Here is a 17760-nt window from a genome sequence, read left to right on the forward strand (position 1 = left end):
CTTCCCCCTGGAAATAATAATAATAATATTTATACCTCACCCCATCTGGCTGGGTTTCCCATGCTTGCTACTTGTTGAAATAGCTAGGGATGTAGGTGTCATGCATGGACTGCAATTCCAGGCATAATGGCCACGGACTAGTTGTTCTTTCAAGCAGCAAAAATACCTTGCCATTGATTTTGCATTTTTTGATTCTGGAATTACGTTTCTTCTAGACAGACACATCTGACACAGAGAAAGTTGTTACGGTTTTTCTGAAGATATCTTCTGTGTTCAAAGATGAGCCAACAGTAAAATCAGCAGTGAATGAAACAACAGGTGAGCCTGGGAACTTTGGCCAATAGAATGATGGCAAAGAGCAGGCTATCAGGCTCAGTTGCTATGGCCGGGGAGGCTAACCTTTTTTTAGCTGAAGGGCTGCATTGGCAAATGGTCAACTGCATTGACTACAGGGTTCAAGAGGGCATGACCAATTTTTAATTATTAGTTTTGGTAAGAAAAGATGCATTTTGGGGGTCCTGAGGTGGTTATAAAAATCTTTTTGGTATCACAGCAGGGTGCCTATGGGAGCAGTCAGTAAAAATTAAGTATTTTTTATAATGACCAATTTTTTGGGTGAGGGACACAAAAATGCTATAGGAAGAGCTATATGCAGCTGCAGATTAGCCACCATATGAAGATACCAGCTAAGTTCTGTGACCCACCAGCTTCTTAGTGTCTTTCTTTTGGCCACCTGCCTTCAGGACTCTAAAGCTTGAGAGCCTCTTTCCCTGAAAAATTGAACCCTGCCGTTCTCTTTTTTCAGATGCCATGATGAGAGAAGCTTTTTCATCAGCTACCTTCAATTCTGACGCTTTCATTACCAGCCTCCTGATTCACATGGGTTTGCTCAAGGTGAGAGGAGAGAAACAAATGATTTGTGGCAACTGTGAGGTGTGGTCTGTATAAGCAAACCGCACCCTTGTTCCAAAAATCAGTTTTAGAAGACCAAGATAGCTGCTTGTGGAAGATGTTCTTTCTCTGTGACCATATAAGGCTTCTATGCATATCTGGTGATAAGCGATGACAGAAATCTGTTATCAATACCAGGTATTCTAAAATGGAAGTACCCATTTCTGCTCTTGGCAAATGGAAGGCATGTGGTAGGAACGGAAAGCAAATAATACACTTGCATAGACAGGGCCTTGATCAAGTACCTATTGTGCTCAAGCAACAGCTAAGTGTGAAATTTTACCTTTTCCTCACCCATCTATCCCAAATGCATCCGTTTGAGGGCTTTTCCTGCCCTTTAAAAAGGGTATAAATGATATGGCAGCTGGATGTCCTGTAAGGCCAGAAGGGACACTGAGCACATGCTTTCATTTCTCAGGCCAAAAAGAAATTGTCTGGGCTTTGAAAGGCCCTAGGGTAGGCAGTCACGAAGGGATGGGAGAGAAACAGGGGACAGTGGTATCTGAACTGCACCATCTCAGCAAATTTATATTTTCAACACAATTTAAATATACTCCTTGATTGTAAAAATCCGCTGCCTCTTAGTGGTCTCTGAACGATCCCAGATACTCATTTGTATCTCATTCATGTCTGCTTGTACCTTCCAGAGCGAAGAGAAGATCAAGGCTGTACCAAGCCTTTATGGCCCTTTGATGACTCTGAACCACATGGTCCAGCAGGATTATTTCCCTAAATCTCTTGTGCCAGTTCTTTTGGCCTTTGTTACAAAGTGAGTATTGCGCCTTTCTCAATAAGAAAAATTAGCAACACCTGTTGCTCCCAGAGAAGAGAGACACATCATATTGCTGGATCCAGCAGAAACCTCTCAGCACAACACATGATATTGCAAAGGGCTTAAATGTCAGCCATAAACTGTAATGACAGCTTACTTTTTTGCTGAAAAGCCTTTTTTGGTTGGTTGGCTGGTTTTTTTAAGGGTGATAGATATCCAGCCTTGGAATCACACACTCATCTGGAGAGGGGTTGTTCATTCATTATGGTTGATTTATTAGTGCCCTTCCATTTGTTGCCTATGTGAATGGCCTGAGGGACCTGAGAGAGAGGATCTCTTTTCCAGAGCCATTCACAGTACAACCTTGTTCTGATGTTTTAATGTTAAGTGTTCTAACGATTGTTACAATAGTGTGGTTAATCAAAACACATATTTTATCATAAGGTCTCAATAATCCCCTTGAGGTCTGCCTTTCAAAGAGCAGAATGACATGAGAACTTTTCATTAGCAGAGCCTCCCACGGGGAGTTCTGAAGGGCTCAAATTTTACTCCTTAACTGTAAATGGCATGGACGATGCTGGCAGATTTGTTTTTGCCAAAGGGGAACTTAATTCTACTACCTTAACTATAGCTTCTGTTTACCATCCCTTCCTAAAAATACCCTTTCAAAAATACCCTTTTACTCAGCCTGGATAGCTCAGTTGGTTAGAATGTGGTGTTGATAATGCCAAGGTTGCAGGTTCAATCCCCATAAGCAACAGCTGCATATTCCTGCATTGTGAGGGGTTGGACTAGATGGTCCTCAGGGTCCCTTTCAACTCTACAATTCTGTTTCTAAACTGATGTCTTTTCAAGAAGGTGCAATAATGTTAGGTGGTGATTTAAATAGGATTTGTGATGTTCACGTGGATAGAAGGGGTTCCACACCTTCTAAAATGAAAATGCAAGCCAAGGCCTTTTGCCAAAGTGCTACAAGGCTTTAATTTCATTGATGCTTGGTGTTTGCTTCATCTGACCCCAAGAGACTTTAGTTTCTGTTCTCACCCATATGAGCAGTACAGTTTTATCCATGTTGCACTTTTGTCTTCCATTGAACCTCATAAGATCATGCAAGCGGGTATTGGCAGTCAGACGGTCTCAGACCATGCCCCAGTGTGAGCAGTAATACAAATATTCAATAAAGTTGCACTGTCCTTTTCTTGGCAATTACCGGTACCCCCATGCTGTTGCAGCACCACCTAGTGGTCGACCACATTGTGGCAGAATTGAAGTCATATTAAACAATGGGAAATGAAGATAGATAGATAGATAGATAGATAGATAGATAGATAGATAGATAGATAGTGTGTGTGTGTGTGTGTGAGAGAGAGAGAGAGAGAGAGAGAGAGAGAGAGAGAGAGAGAATGAATTGTCCTGGATAGACTTCTGTCAGTGCAGAACTTATTTGTTCCACACCTCACTCTTGCTACAGATTGAATCCTGTTTCTGCCCCACAACCCCATTTTCCTGCGGTACACTTTGCTCTGTACTCCATAGTTACACCAGAATAATCCTGATAGGCCAGGGGTGGCTAACCTGTGACCTTCCAGATGTTGTTGGGCTGCATCTCCCATCATCCTGCATGGACCATAGGATGCTGGGAGTCCAACAACATATGGGCAGCCAGTTAGTCCCCGCCTCCCGTTTTAGACCATGGGGCCTACATGTACATGGGACACATACAAGTGTATCTGACTGTTGCATTGTGGGAAATCTTGAGTATTTTTTAAAGCACCTAGCGATTGCCGCTGCCTGTGGCAGATTCCAGGGCTACATAACTGAACTCTTTGTCCCTTTTGAGAATATCTGTTGATCCAAGTACAAGTTCATTAATATTGATCCCTTCTCCTATTTCCATTTTATCTTTGCAGACCCAATCATGCTTTGGATTCCTGTTCCTTTGCCCGCCACTTGCTCTTACAAACCCTCCACCAGCTGTAATACACAGGAAGCTGTTTCCCTCACATTATAGGACTGCCATCAGAGTGCTTGAGATGGAGAGCAGATAAAGACAACGGGACTTACGGATAAAACATTCTGCCTCTCTGGACACCAGGATGTCTGGCCACCTACTGCTATCTAAAGCTTTGAGGAAGTCTGCCATGTGCTTTTTTTTAAAAAAACGTGTTCGTGGTTTTTTTGAGGGGGCTGTGTGTTTTTAAGCTCTCTTTTTTCGAAAGTGAACTCTGCCTTTCCCAGTGTAAATACTTTGTTGTTTTCCTACATCCCCCTTTCTCTGAGGTTTGTCTTCCCTCAGCTTTTCTGCATTTTGTTTAGCTGAAACTTCTGTTTCCAAATTCAGGGCTTTGGACTCACTAAATGGCTTAAATTGAACTGTTTGTCAGAGGACCACCTCTCATGGGGTAACAGAAAATCTTGACGATAACTTTTTTACTGCACTGTCCTATGAGCTTTGGGGGAGCAATTCTTCCAGCTCTAGGCCAGCACGAGGTATAAAGCAGTGTCACTATTTTTGCTGTTTCTCAGAAATTTAGGTTATTATATTGTGTGGACCATGACATATATTCCTATTTGGGGATATTTCATTGGTTGTTGGATCATCATGAGTGAGCCTTCCCCATTAGTCACTGATGTTTCTCATTGAAATGACTGATTCTGGTGGCCTGCAAGAAAACTGCTAGTAATATTTCTAAGCATAAACGCTCTCAATTAAAATAGGTTTGGTTCAGTATAAGAAAAATCAATATTGACTCTCCTTGGAATCATTCTGTTCATATTTTGTCTTATACCTTGAGTAAAGAAAGTGATTGTGTTTGGATTGTTAGAAGCAGAAATTTGACTCATTGGACAGTGCAGAAATGGAAATAAGCAACCCTTCATAAAATTCAACAATACTGCCATTTTTAATTACTTTTTAGTTCAGATTTTGTTGTCCAGGTTATTTATTTTAAAACACATTACCTTGAAGCCAAGCTTGAATCATTAAAAAATAAAGCGAATAACATCTATCCATGCACTGTTGATTATCAAAAGAGCAATTGTGTCATGAACTACAGGCAGGGGTTTCTTCACAAATACTATTTCATTAATATATATGAGAAATTTCTAAAGATGGCAGTTGTGTGGAGCATATCCCAGATAGTCAGACAGCAGCTATGATGGCATCTTTGTGTGCTTTCCCTCCTCTGGTCTTCAGAAAAATAGGAATCTCTTGCATAATAAGTGATATAGATGGATCCCCTTTCAGGTTCAGCCAACAAAGCCACTAGTTTATGCTAACATGAATACCCAAATAATATTTCTTTCCTGGTATTGTTGTAAAAGTTAATAACAGCTGACTTCGTTTCTTTGAAAAAAGTCTTCACAAAGGAGGAGACAGGTTAGAAAAGATTTCTTCCATCGGATTCAGCATTTCTTTGTGGTCACGTAAGAAACGTTCTCATCCACAGCCGTGAAGGGTTTGGATGCCATTCACGACACCTGGTCATTTTAACAAATAACTAATATTCTGTAAATATCAGAGGCTTGCATAGGCTGGTGTGGATGAAAAACTGGATGGGACAACAGGAGTGCAGTCTATCTTCTCTTGAGGCCATTGGCTGGCAGCTGTCATATAAACATGCTGGTTGTCCTCTTCTAAGTTCTCATAGACTGGCTCTGTGGTCAGCTTGGACTGGGCAGTGCCTTGGCGTCGAGAAATCAGCCCATCTTCATCATAGTAGCGCTGGAACTGGAAGGGTCGGATTCGCCACTTGTAGAAGGCAAAGAGAGCCAGGGCCATCAGTGCTAAAAGTGCGATGGTGATGCCAATTCCCAGGGCTAAGTTGTGCTGAGCTGGAACTTGGGCTTCAGTGCTCCCTGTAGCACATTGCTGGGCTGTAGGAGCCACACACTCCAGGAGGTTCTCGTTCTGGGGAATAATGCAAACCCTGTAATCGGTCCCTGGTTGCAGATGGTGAAGTTCAATCTCCGTTAAATGTCCAATCACTCGCACTATGTGCTGATCCACAGAAGACTTGTAGCGCACTTCAAACTGGTCATGATCTCCAGAGAAAGACCAAGTAACCACCAGGGCAGTGTGGTCTTTTGTTCTTGTGTGAATGCTACTAATATGGTCAGAGAGGCAAGGGTCATATTTCTCCAGTATGTAATGGGTCTCATGAGTGGTTGGTCTTGAAGTGGGATTATTTTGTGTAGTTGTTCCTGCGACAGAGACCATCCTACTGGTAACGAAAGTAGTGAAAACATTGATCGGAAGGGTCGTAGCTTGTAGCAAAAGTCGTTCACTGGGTAGAGTAGATATCGCAGGCATGGCATTTGTAGAGGAGCTGGTGGTGGCTGAATCGGTTTGAAAAGGTGGACAAGTCAATTTCTGTAACTGGAGGGGAAAATAAGACATGAGAGAAGTCATCTTCCATTATCAACTATAACGTGTGTCACACTTGCTCTCTCCTTTATACAGTGGTACCTCGGGTTACATACGCTTCAGGTTACAGACTCCGCTAACCCAGAAATAGTGCTTCAGGTTAAGAACTTTGCTTCAGAATGAGAACAGAAATCGTGCAGCAGTGGCAGCAGGAGGCCCCATTAGCTAAAGTGGTGCTTCAGGTTAAGAACAGTTTCAGGTTAAGAACAGACCTCCAGAACAAATTAAGTTCTTAACCCGAGGTACCACTGTATTGTCTAAATGAAGGCTCTTCGTTTTAGTACATGACAACTAAGTGCCACGTACAGAATGTTACAGCTTCCTAAGAAAGTTCTTATGACTTCAGAGTTGAATTTAGCATTGCCACTACTTCCTTCAGTGACCCATTTTGCTGCAGACAGAGAATGCTTAAAGAGAAATGAATGTGGTTGGATAACAACATTGCCTATGATGTACACACTCATTTATTCTGCCCCATTGTTGTCTGCCTCTAGCTAACAGGCTTTGCATATTCTTGAAGCATTATAAAAACCTACAATACCTGTTTGCCAGAGACTAGTGGACACACCCCAAGCAAGTGTTCCTGTTTCATACCACTTTCAAGTCTGGGGAAATTGTCTTGTGGCCCAGCTTTAGACTATCTCTAGGCTCTTTTCTGTGTGGTATACAAGGTAATCAAGGATCAGTGTCCTCAGGTGGCTAAAATTTTGCCCTTGAACTGTGATAATGTCCCTTGCCTCCCTGGATGGCAGATGGAGAGGGGTGTCTGTCCCCCCCTTTCTTTGACAGTTCTATTTGCAAGGTGTTTCTGGGGTCTGTCAGTGTGATTCAGATTGTTCATTACCTCTACATTAGCCAGTTGTTGTCCCTGAAGGGCTTCCGGGGAACTGCATTCCACTGGGCTCCGATCTTCTCTTACCACTTGCTTCTGCCAGGTGCGAAGCCAGATTAAGTTGCAGTCACAGCGCCACTTGTTCCCAGTCAGATACAAAGTCGAGAGATACTTCAGCGACGACAGAGGTGACAGCGACTCCAAACTATTGTTCCTCAGGCTCAAGACCTCGAGTCTGCGTAGCCGTTTGAACGTTGAGCTGGTAATGTTCTCCAGGCACAGGTTTTCTAAGAACAGCTGCCTCAGTGAGCTGAGCTTCCTCCCAAAGGAGAGAGATGTCAGCTCCTGGATTGGGTTGCCACTAAGATAAAGGCTGGAGAGAGTGGCAGAGGTGCGGACGGCAAATGGCACACTTTTCAGCCTGTTCCAGTCGAGGTAGAGGATGCGCATGTTGCCCGGGAGAGCTCTGGCTGACAAGTTGGCAATAAGGTTAGCGCTGAGGTGAAGTTTGCGTAGCTGCTGGAGACCGCCAAGGGCCTGGTCTGAAAGTTCAGTCAACAGGTTGTGACTCAAGTCTAGCAGACTCAGTCGCTTCAAAGAGGAGAATGCACCTAGGCAAAAGAGAGAGTGGAAGTAAGAGCTGCCTTGAGCTGAGAGCTAATAACTCCATCCCACTTCTGCCCTCCTCAGGGTGGTAATGATGTGCAGAGCACATCTGTGAACTGCTTTCCAGCACAGGTGAAAAGTGCTTAAGCAACCAAGTGCTTAGGTCTGGGGTTCCTTCTCTGGGTGTGTGTTTATACTTGCTTGTGCTCAGATTAATGAATAAAGCTGTTGCTATATGGGAGGCCTGAGCATTATTCAGTGTGTTTCACATAACTTTTGAGAACCAGACATCACCTGGTGCTAGCAGTGGGATTTGAACATGGCACAACAGAGACTAGCCTCCCATTTGGTCCCTTGCAGATCTGTGACTTAAGAGGCAACATATAACTATTTTAATTAATTAATAAAGTGAATATCGCTGACAAGTTTCTGCTTTTCATGATGCACATTTGTGTCTGATGATATCTAGTTTGTTTCCAAGTCTCCCCCCACCTGACACCTCGGGATGATGCCAGGTTAACTTGTCTTTCCTCATGGGCAAGTTGCACTAGTTTGCTAATATTCTGGTTTACGGTGTGTGTGTGTATGTATAATCTCTAGAGATGTTCAGATTTAACCTCTTGGCCCCTCCTGCAATACTGTGGCACTGAATGTGGTCTTGTGCTCAGTGGTATCATCAGGACAGGACTTTCAGGCAAAAATCCAGGGCCCAACTCAGCAGAATGAGCAGCAGGAACCCCAAATTCATTTTGAGGCAACAAACTAAAGAAGGTAACCATTAACGGCAGAGTTCAAAATTACAGGACTGCATCCTTGTTTGTGTTAGAATTTAATTTTATAAAATTTGCAGAGAATGTGAAGAGCTCTCTCCCTTCTTCCAAACCAAGAGGAAAATAAGACTCTTCTTTTGTGCCATAAGGAATACAAAAGGCAACAGGAAGGACACCAGAATAAGCCATAGGGCACCAGAATCTGGCCTATTGCACATAAAAAAATGAGCAAGTCATCATCAGTAGCAGTAATACCATGGGCCTACTTTATTGCTGTTGAAAGGAGATGTTTGCCTCAACTGAATAGATCCATATTGAATTTATGCTGAAATACCATATTTTTCTGTGTACTGTATAAGACTAGGTTTTTCCCTTAAAAATAATGTCAAAAATTAGGGGGTGTCTTATATGTGGGGGCATCTTATAGACAGGAAAATACGGTAATTCATAGAGGGCTTGAACTAGCCAATTTCAGTGAAGTTACTCCACATCAGCTTTGTGCTCAGCTTCTAAATTGGTCAGCTGCTGGTATATATCTAAGTCTTATGTGTCCACTCATTCATCCCAAATGCATCCTTTCCCTACAATTCATACCCTAAAACTGTTGGGAATGAAAGTGAGAGGGATAATCACTACCTTAGCAATGAGGGGGGAAACACCCATGTATAAATACCTGGTGAAAGGTAAGCAATCCGATTGTGCTCCAGGTGCAGAAAGACTAGATTGGTCAGGTTTTCAAATGCCCCTTCTGGGATCTCTTTGAGGAGATTGTTGTCCAAGTGGAGGTGGTATAAATTCTTCACACCGAGAAAGGTTCCTGCTTCAATCCGGCACACTTGGTTGCTCCCAAGGAAAAGTGTGGTGAGCTCAGGCAAATCTGGGAAAGAGGCTGCCAGCAGGCTGCCAAGCTGATTGAACTGCAGATCAAGCTCCACTGTGGCTTGTGGGATGCCAGTGGGCAGAGAAGAGAGGCTGGCATTGGAGCACCGAATAAACCAGTCTGTGAAAGAGCAGCTGCAACCGATGGGGCATTGGGAACGGTCCAGGAGCTCTGGGCTGGCAATGATCCACAGTAGTGACAGAGTAAAGGCCACACACCAGCGCTGAGCCATAATGCTGTAATTTAAAGCAGACTGAAATAATTAAGTTCACTTCAGAAACCAGCAGGTAGTCTGGGATGCAGCTCTGCTCAGCCAGAGCCTTGTCTGATAAATTGCATGATGAAGATGTGTCAGAATTATACATGCATCCCACCACGTCTCCCCAGCTCAAAAGCGTACATTGTTGGGCACTAAGGGGCTTTGGCAAAGATGTGTGAAGTCACCTTAAAGCTGTTCAGTCTTCATACTTAAGGTTAAAACAGGCTTCCGTGTGCTGTTCTGGCACGTATCTGAGCCCTAGACCAGCGGTGGTCAATATGGTGCCCTCCAGATTGTGTGGGGTTGTTTGGGGGGGCAGGGGCGGAGCAGACTACAACTCCCATCATCCCTGATCATTGACCATGCTGGGCCTGATGGGAGTTGTAATACAATACATGTTAACTTCTAGTGTCCTAGACAGACGGGACAAGAAAGGAGCAAATCTCTTCACCCCTTCACAACCCATAAAAGCTTTTATAGTAGAACGAGATTTCTCTGCAGTTGACACTGTCACTTGGATAGGCCTTCAGGCAGACTCAGACTGATCATCACACTTTCCCCCAGTTGCTCTCTAGCCATCATCCTTGCTGTCTCTTTGCTGGGAATCCCTTGTTGACCCACCGAGCTTTTCAAGGCAAGGGAGAGCAAGAGTCACTTGGCCTTCCGTGGCCCTCCCCTACCACATTAGCACTAACTGACATACTCTCCAATTCCCTCTTACCACAGTCCTAGGTATTCTTGGCTTAATCCTATCCAGTAAGTTAAAAACAACAACACAGCAACAGCAGGGACATGTGAATTAAGGAGGAAAGTGTGGGCTGCTATTTTGATGCGATGTGTGGATCATAGCTGTCAACTTACAGATTTGAAAATAAGGGACCAGCAGCCAAAATAAGGGATTTTCCGGGCACAGGTATGTTCAACTTCTGAGCCCCTCCGAGCCAAAGGCAGAAAGCCCAGCCAGCAGCCAAATGAAGCCTCAAGCGGTGGTTTCCACAGCACAGCAACTCGGCAAAGGGGATCCAGCAAGGAAAACCACCATTACCTCTCCACTGGGAAGCGCTGAGCAAAGGCGAGTCCCCAGGCAACGTGGCCGATTTGATCGGCACGAGGCATGCAAGCTCCACTCCCCAGTAGTTCTTGGACTCCTTATTGGGTGAGCAACTCAGCCAAGCAACACAGTTGGAGCCTCCCTCCTCCCTGGCCAGCAGGGAGGGAGGGAGAGGAGCTGCTTCCTTTGAAACCCGGGAAATTTAAGGGACATCATCAATAAGGCACAGCAGCAGGACACGGCGCTGGGATAAGGGAGTTTCGCGCCAAATAAGGGACGGTTGACAGCTATCGTGTGGGTGCTGCAGAAGGCTTCCATGCATGTGCAGGACAGAATCTTCTAGGAAGTGGATGTGTCCATAGTCCAAACCATATGCAGGGCACAAGCAGCAGAGGCAGATTTGAGGCTTCCAAATTTCAGCAGTGCCCTGTGCGACACCTAAATCCACACAGCTCCCCGCCTCTGTCCTACATCATCGTTGTGGCACCCTCTCAGCTGGGTACCTAGTGCAGGCAAACCAGCCATGCTTCTCCCCTAAATCCGCCTGTGGCACGAGGTTAGAGAAGGCTCTCCACCAAAAGCTGATGCCATAATGCATTTACTAGTCTTTAAAAGGCTGCAAAATACTCTTACTGTTCTTAAAACAACTTAGTAGCACAGCTACCCCTCTAGAAAGTAGTTAACTGGCCTCTCTGGAAGCAAACAGTTAGGGTGTTGGGGCTTCCTCCTTTTGTTTCAGTCAGGGGTATAATTTACAGCTAAAAATATACTGATTCAGCAATCTGGAAAGCAGGAAACACTGGCATAAGACCTCTTTGCCCTTGATTTCCCTCCCTCTGGTGGTATTTGAAAAGTGTCTGCTTTTAAATTATCTCTGATGAGCGTTGTGGCAATTTGAGCATAAGCTACTATTCCCTACATGGGCATGAGATGAATGGGCTCTGTGACTTCAGTCCATGTGGCCAAGAAACACAGGAAGTTGGGGGTTTGTTTTTTGCCCTGAAAAAGAGATTTATTTGAGAGAGAAGAGTAGAAACTTGCTCTAGCTTATAAATTAAAATGGTGATTCTTGGGATGTTAAATTCTGCATCAGATAAGTGGTTCTTACTCATTTTTAAAATACCTTTGTCTATGCTAGCTTTCAGGCCAAGCCTTTCAAAGGCAGCCAATATACATAAATAGAACACAACTGAAACATACTGTTCCACTCAAATAAAACCATATGCAAATTGTGATTTTATGGATGTGAGTAAAATATAAATCCACACAAGGAAAAGCTATAGGGAGAAGAACCGGGAAAGTCCCCAGGCATGCTCTGTGATTGATGTATAAATTGCCCAAGAGTCTCCTGTCCTAACATGTTATATTTGCGATCTGACTCTACAATACATGAAACATCCCCTGTCTACATAATGACAACAGCAGTGATACCCATTAGGTGGTTTTATATGGATCTGACCATTTTCTAGAAGAGAACTGGTGGCCTTTGTGAGGTTGCTGAGCTATCGGACCTAGTTGGAGTCCAGCTTCAGATTGAGAGCCATAGGTTCACCCTATTGGGTTAAGGGGCTTTTCAGTGATGGAAAAGCAAATAGCTTTTAACTCTCTGCACCACATTAGCCCTAACTTTGATCAAGAAGCAGCAGGCAGTACCTAATTTCCACTTAATTAATGTTCATCCACGCTAGTTAAGCTCTCAGAAACGGGGTAGGGATTTCTGCAGATGAAACTCACATCAGTGGCAGTTCTGGTCTTGAAATCCTCCATGCATTTACTAGTGAGTAAGCTCACACCGTGACTTGCTTTCAGGTTACTGTGCACATGGCTGCACTGTTAGGGAGGTTGGTCTATTATGGCAAATGGGTCACTGCCCCACCAACCTTAGTCCGCCCTCAGCCAGCTCCTGCCTGCCAGCCTTCTTTCTTACACCCAGAACAGGAGGCGGCAGTTTCCTCCTCTTCCTCAGTCTCAGTGTGGCCTCTTGCAGAATTCAACAGGCAGGAGGATGGGGGCAAAATGAGAATTAGTTGGTTCCGTCATTGGCTCTGGTTCTACCTAGTGTTGACCTTTATGCCTTCCACCCTATCAGTTCCAATGGGCACCAGACACCATTACAGTGGACACTCGGGTTGCAAACGTGATCCATGCGGGATGCACGTTCACAACCTGCAGCGTTCGCAACCTGCACTGGTGCGTCTGCGCACACATGGGTTGTGATTTGGCGCTTCTGCGCATGTGCAAAGTGTGATTTAGTGCTTCTGTGCATGCGCGACCCCCAAAACCCGGAAGTTCTGGTACTTCCAGGTTTCAGCGGGTCCGTAACCCGAAAAAACACAACCTGAAGCATCTGTAATCCAAGGTATGACTGTATTAGGAATACTAGGAAGACTGTTTCAGTCCAGCAAGCATTTGAATTAACAAAAATGGTGAATATTGATTAATTGTAGCAAAGCAATAGCCAGGTTATGCTTTTACATAGTTCTAGATTTGTATTCAGTCATTGGAAGGGGGTAGCAACCATTTTTCAGAGTGATTCCATTGTTCATATGTTTCATAATATATTTTAAGTGAGATCAGAAACCCCTAAAAGAACTTGTGATGAGAGTGTCCTATCATAAAATACATAAAAATAACAAATACAAAACGGCCTAGTATGAATGGAGGGTCAGTTTTCATTAGTGATGTAATGAACATTAATCAATACATGCTAATGACATTTGCACAACCACAACACACAGTACACATATCCTTTGGGCAGATGGTCCTTGTGCACACACCATCATCAAATGTCAACCTGAAAATAATTCAAATACAGCATCATGCACTTTCTGGGAGGAAAACTCACTACTGTTATTTTATTCTTACCCACACTTCAGTGTGGGTTACAACACTAATACTGTGGTCTCAATTGCTGGGAAATTCAAGGCAAGTGTGCCAATGTAAAGACCTGAGATCCTTCAAAGTAAAAACAGTCTATTCACTGCATCACACAATCAGAGTCTCTCATTCATCAGGGGATGGTTGTACCTATTTGGAACATACATATTGGTTTCACAATTAAATCTGGATACTTCTTCCCATTTTTGCTATGCTACATAGTCTTCAACAATCCTCACTGTCACTAGCCTGCAAAACACCCCAAAACCCACTTAAATTTTATAGTCTATGATAAGAAAACCCCTTTGCTAAAACAAGTATTTCTTTAGGGGCACGAACTGGATTCAGGCTTTTATCGTTCTCATGTGCTGCTCCCTGTTGTGCGGCTCCTGCATCCTCATCAATTTGAGCCATGAATCTCTCTTACCTGCTGCGTTGCTTCTTGTTAAGCTGTCTTGGAGCTGCTTTTGGATTGTACAGCCAAGTAGCTGGCTTCTCTCACTGCTCTTTCATACGCTTCCCTTCAACCACAAAGTCTGATATAGGAAACTGGGTTGAACAAGTGTTTCCTTCTATTGTTTCTGGTGAAAATGGTCCTGCAGCCCCCCACCCTATTAAAAAGTGACCCAGTGCACCAGATACTGTCTTAAAACACCAGTAGATAAGGCAGTAAAAAGGAAGTGGCGGAGTGGAATCAATATTCTTTATTTCTCTTTTTCAGTTTCTGAAAAAAGGCAAATGTTTATGAAATAGGATTCCAACATTTTACATGTGTTACCATCAGAATGAAAAATATATATATATATTGAAATACTACTTCTTATTGTTTGTTAATTTTTAAAAGGGAGGAAAAAACAGGAGTTATAGTAACACTGTGCATTACTTGCATCACAAAATGCTATGTCTGCATGTTATTCCATGACCCAAGCTATGTACATCATGAGTAAAACTAATATTGATCATTGATTCTACCACCAATATTACACTCACTTCCCACACCAATATTACTTTCAATTCATGTATTACATAAACCCCTGTGACAAATATTATTACCAGAACTGGGTATTATAAAACAATACTGAGATGTGGCGAAAGATGCAAAGGAAAAAACTGGGAGAATGATTCAAGAACACCTTTACAGGACGATTCTGTTAGTCTACTCAGAAGGAAGTCCTATTGAGTTCCATGAGACTTACCATACACCCAGATACATGCCTGCAACCAGTTATTATAGTCATATGATTATTATTTAAGTATATGGTATTAAACATGAATGTTCAGATTTTGGGAATAATCTACTAACTGTTTGCTTTGTGCTTTTGTTTTTAAATTATTTTTCCACTATTGATCACTTGCAAGGCAAACATACTATAACCATAACAAATATCAACTCTAACAAACACTGAAGTACCATGACGTTTTGTGTTTGTACATTGTGACATCTTGGGATTCACATGTCTTGAACCGTCTTGACCAGGGACTCTGTCCATAACAGAAGCAAGACAAATGTGCTACAACACTGGGAATAATTAATTTGCTCAGGAAATTTAAGAACAGAAATGTGAGTGTTGCTGGGTGCTTTTGATTAATAAATGCATGGTCATTGCATTGTTGTTTAAGTGATATACTATTTATTTTTAGATTTTTGAGTAGGGTTAAATATAGTGTTAACATGGAGATGAGAAGTAACATAATTCATATCTTTTAAGATCATGCAACTCAGACAGAACCCCAAAAGGAAGAGCAATGTAGAAAGCAGTAAAGAAACCCCAAAACTATTTATAATAGCCCTTCTCCAAGTGGTACACCAACAGAAACACATCACACTTCTAACCCCACACTTTCCTAAGAACAGAAAAACCACAAATCTGTCACCCATCTTACAGCCTCAAGAGCACAAAAATAAATAATATTAAATTAAAAGAACAACGCCAATCACCCACTCAAGGAAAAATACTTAATTCTACTTTTGGAAACCACATAAGACAGCTCTGCCGAAACAGAGCCTCAAAAAATTAGTTATAAACTCATAAATGTTCCTCTCCACGGAAATCTTTAGTAAAAGGCGAAAGATTTATACGATCTGAAGAGAAACCAGAGTATGCGGAAACACCTTCGGGCGTCTCTACCGGAGATCAGTCAACAGCCTCGCAGGTGAGGGCGAATACCTAACGGAACTGTCCAAAGTAATCCCTTGACTAAACACTAGATTTCCAAGGTGATAAGGCGAGTTTAATAATCGGGTTCGAAACAAAAACATTAATAAAAGTATTTAAAATTTATCATCTATGGCCTTCCGCGCAATGTATGATGGGATATGCAAATTAAGCAGCCCCGCCTTCGCCTCCGAGCCGGATCTGCTTTCACGTGACGTCTGCACTTGTCGCGAGGCTGCCGGATAATGATCGCCACTGCGCATGCTCAGACCACCGGTGCTAGTTTACAGAAATGGGGCGGGGAAGAGAATATGAATGAGGTCATTTGTTCAAGGAAAAATTGCCTCCGCTCAGAGAAGTCTGTGCATGCGTGCAAGAGCAGATTTGTACAGTATATACTCATATCTGCTCCGTGCACTGTAAATATGCATTTGATACACGAATAAAAATACTATTTGCGAGAGAAGGCTCTTAATTATTTGAGGAAAGTGCAGTGTAAGCCCAGACCCGCCTCAAGTCTCACGCCATTAGATGCAAGTGATGTGCAGCGCGATCCTGCATATCTTTACTGGGAATTAAGATCCAGTGTGTTCAGTGAGATGTATTGGTAAATACGCATAATAGGGCCACAACCTTAAAGCTGAGAGTCGGGGTGTGCTGGTCACCTCTGCAGGCTTTTCTTTTAAGCATGAGGCTTAGTGTGGAAAAGCTCTTTTTGCTACCCTGAACATAGAGGCCACTTCTATGTTCCTCTTTACTGAGCATTCCTCTTGATTTGTTACAGGACATTGCCTCAAGTAAACGGTATCGCCCACTCCCCAGTGCATATTGTCCCTGTCGTTTTCCTTATCGCAATAAGTCTGGTCGGGCAAGGGAGACGAATCAACTTTCATTGCACAACTTAAATTTGCCGTCAAAGCGAGACTGAATCCCACCCACAAATGGCAGTCTGGAATCATCCAGAGTGGTAGGGTGCTTCCAGGTGGATGTATATTGTGGAATGAATGCACCTCATGTATGCACATTTTTGCAACACGGACCCAAATTGGCATGTTAGCCTGTTGTTGTTGTTTTAGCGTACTTCCATATTGAGCATTTAACCTGATTTGTTTTCACAGCCTGGGAGCCTGGGTTGTGTATTGAGTGTTCATTCTGATTTGTTAAGGGGCAAGTTATATCACATTGCATCAAACCAGGCTTATCCCATCATTTTCAGTGCATTTGCTTACCACAAAAGTATGATTTTTGTGGGGAAAGTAGGTTTATTGCAGTAGAGTGCCAAATCCTTTTAAACTGTGCCATCTGAATTTTGCTGGTATCTGTTTGACTCAATTTTATGGGTAGGATTCAGTCTGGAAGCCCTTAATATTCATTTACCCCTTCAAGGGGAAGTATGATAAATGAAAAACTGTTGTCAATAACCCATTTGCAATACCTGAATGACCCCCTCCCCATTTACAACACAGACTACCTGGAAGCACCCTTATTCTAAGAAATTCTAATTTTTATATTTACTATAAAGTAAAGACTATAAAGACGAAGACGGTATAACAGAAAAGAGTCACGAACTGAACTAAACACTGAAGACTACAGGAGAACAGCCAAGGATCACATTATAAATGAGAAAGTTCTGATTTGTTTATTCACAATGGTTCTATTTAACTATTAATTTCCTGGATTTCCTCCACAAATAGTAAATCTGGGTTCAGAGAGCAAAAAATTTGGGCTACCAATGACATGTGAGCACTGCAAAAAACAAAACAAAAAACACCTCACAATAAACACTCATTTGGAAGCACCCTGAGTGGGAGGAGAGATGGAATATAAATGTGAGTAAATAAATAAAACATATGTATGTTTCATAAACACAAGGCTTTTACTATGCTTTTAATACTCTAAATGCTATGTAAGCCATGGAAGATTTGTTCTAACTTTCACTGTGATTGTGACAACAGTATCCAGAAGGCAGTGTGTGCCATTCGCCCCTCCAGATTAATTCACTAAAGAAATCATGAAGCACCCTTATGCTAATAAACCTATTTTTTATATTTACTATAACATAGCTGACAAACAAAGACTGTGTAACAGAAAAGAGTCATGAACTGAACTAAACACTAAATCTCTATTGAGAGCCTGTTCTGGCTGAAGAACAAAATAACAATTCTCTAATAAAATACAGT

At 42.7% G+C, this 17760-nt stretch overlaps 2 protein-coding genes and 1 non-coding gene across 5 annotated transcripts in view; 1 reads left to right on the forward strand and 2 right to left on the reverse strand.

Moving 5' to 3' along the window:
- RANGAP1 (Ran GTPase activating protein 1) overlaps positions 1-4731 on the forward strand; it is a 22082-nt gene extending 17351 nt beyond the window's left edge. For both annotated transcript variants that reach the window (XM_053406738.1, XM_053406739.1), the window contains exons 13-16: positions 216-318; positions 806-894; positions 1599-1720; positions 3634-4731. In XM_053406738.1, coding sequence (XP_053262713.1) covers positions 216-318; positions 806-894; positions 1599-1720; positions 3634-3703 — 384 coding nt within the window. In that variant the 3' untranslated portion in view covers positions 3704-4731. The remainder of the gene's footprint in view (positions 1-215; positions 319-805; positions 895-1598; positions 1721-3633) is intronic.
- LOC128422579 (chondroadherin-like) lies at positions 4603-14106 on the reverse strand. 2 transcript variants are annotated; one of them, XM_053406731.1, is made up of 4 exons: positions 13852-14106; positions 9031-9473; positions 6994-7592; positions 4603-6101 (listed from the first exon to the last, which is right to left on the reverse strand). In XM_053406731.1, exons 2-4 carry the CDS (start codon positions 9467-9469, stop codon positions 5241-5243), a joined length of 1899 nt encoding a protein of 632 aa, XP_053262706.1. In that variant the 5' UTR covers positions 9470-9473; positions 13852-14106; the 3' UTR covers positions 4603-5240. The 2 variants fall into 2 exon arrangements, with proteins under 2 accessions (XP_053262706.1, XP_053262708.1); XM_053406733.1 differs by having other exon boundaries at positions 9031-9490.
- Positions 14107-15411: 1305 nt separating this feature from the next.
- On the reverse strand, positions 15412-15527 carry LOC128422942 (U5 spliceosomal RNA). Its single transcript, XR_008332626.1, has one exon. It is a non-coding gene; the product is annotated as a U5 spliceosomal RNA (small nuclear RNA).
- Positions 15528-17760: the final 2233 nt, after the last annotated feature.

The sequence above is a fragment of the Podarcis raffonei genome, chromosome 10, assembly GCF_027172205.1.
Source record: "Podarcis raffonei isolate rPodRaf1 chromosome 10, rPodRaf1.pri, whole genome shotgun sequence".
NCBI lineage: Eukaryota > Metazoa > Chordata > Lepidosauria > Squamata > Lacertidae > Podarcis > Podarcis raffonei.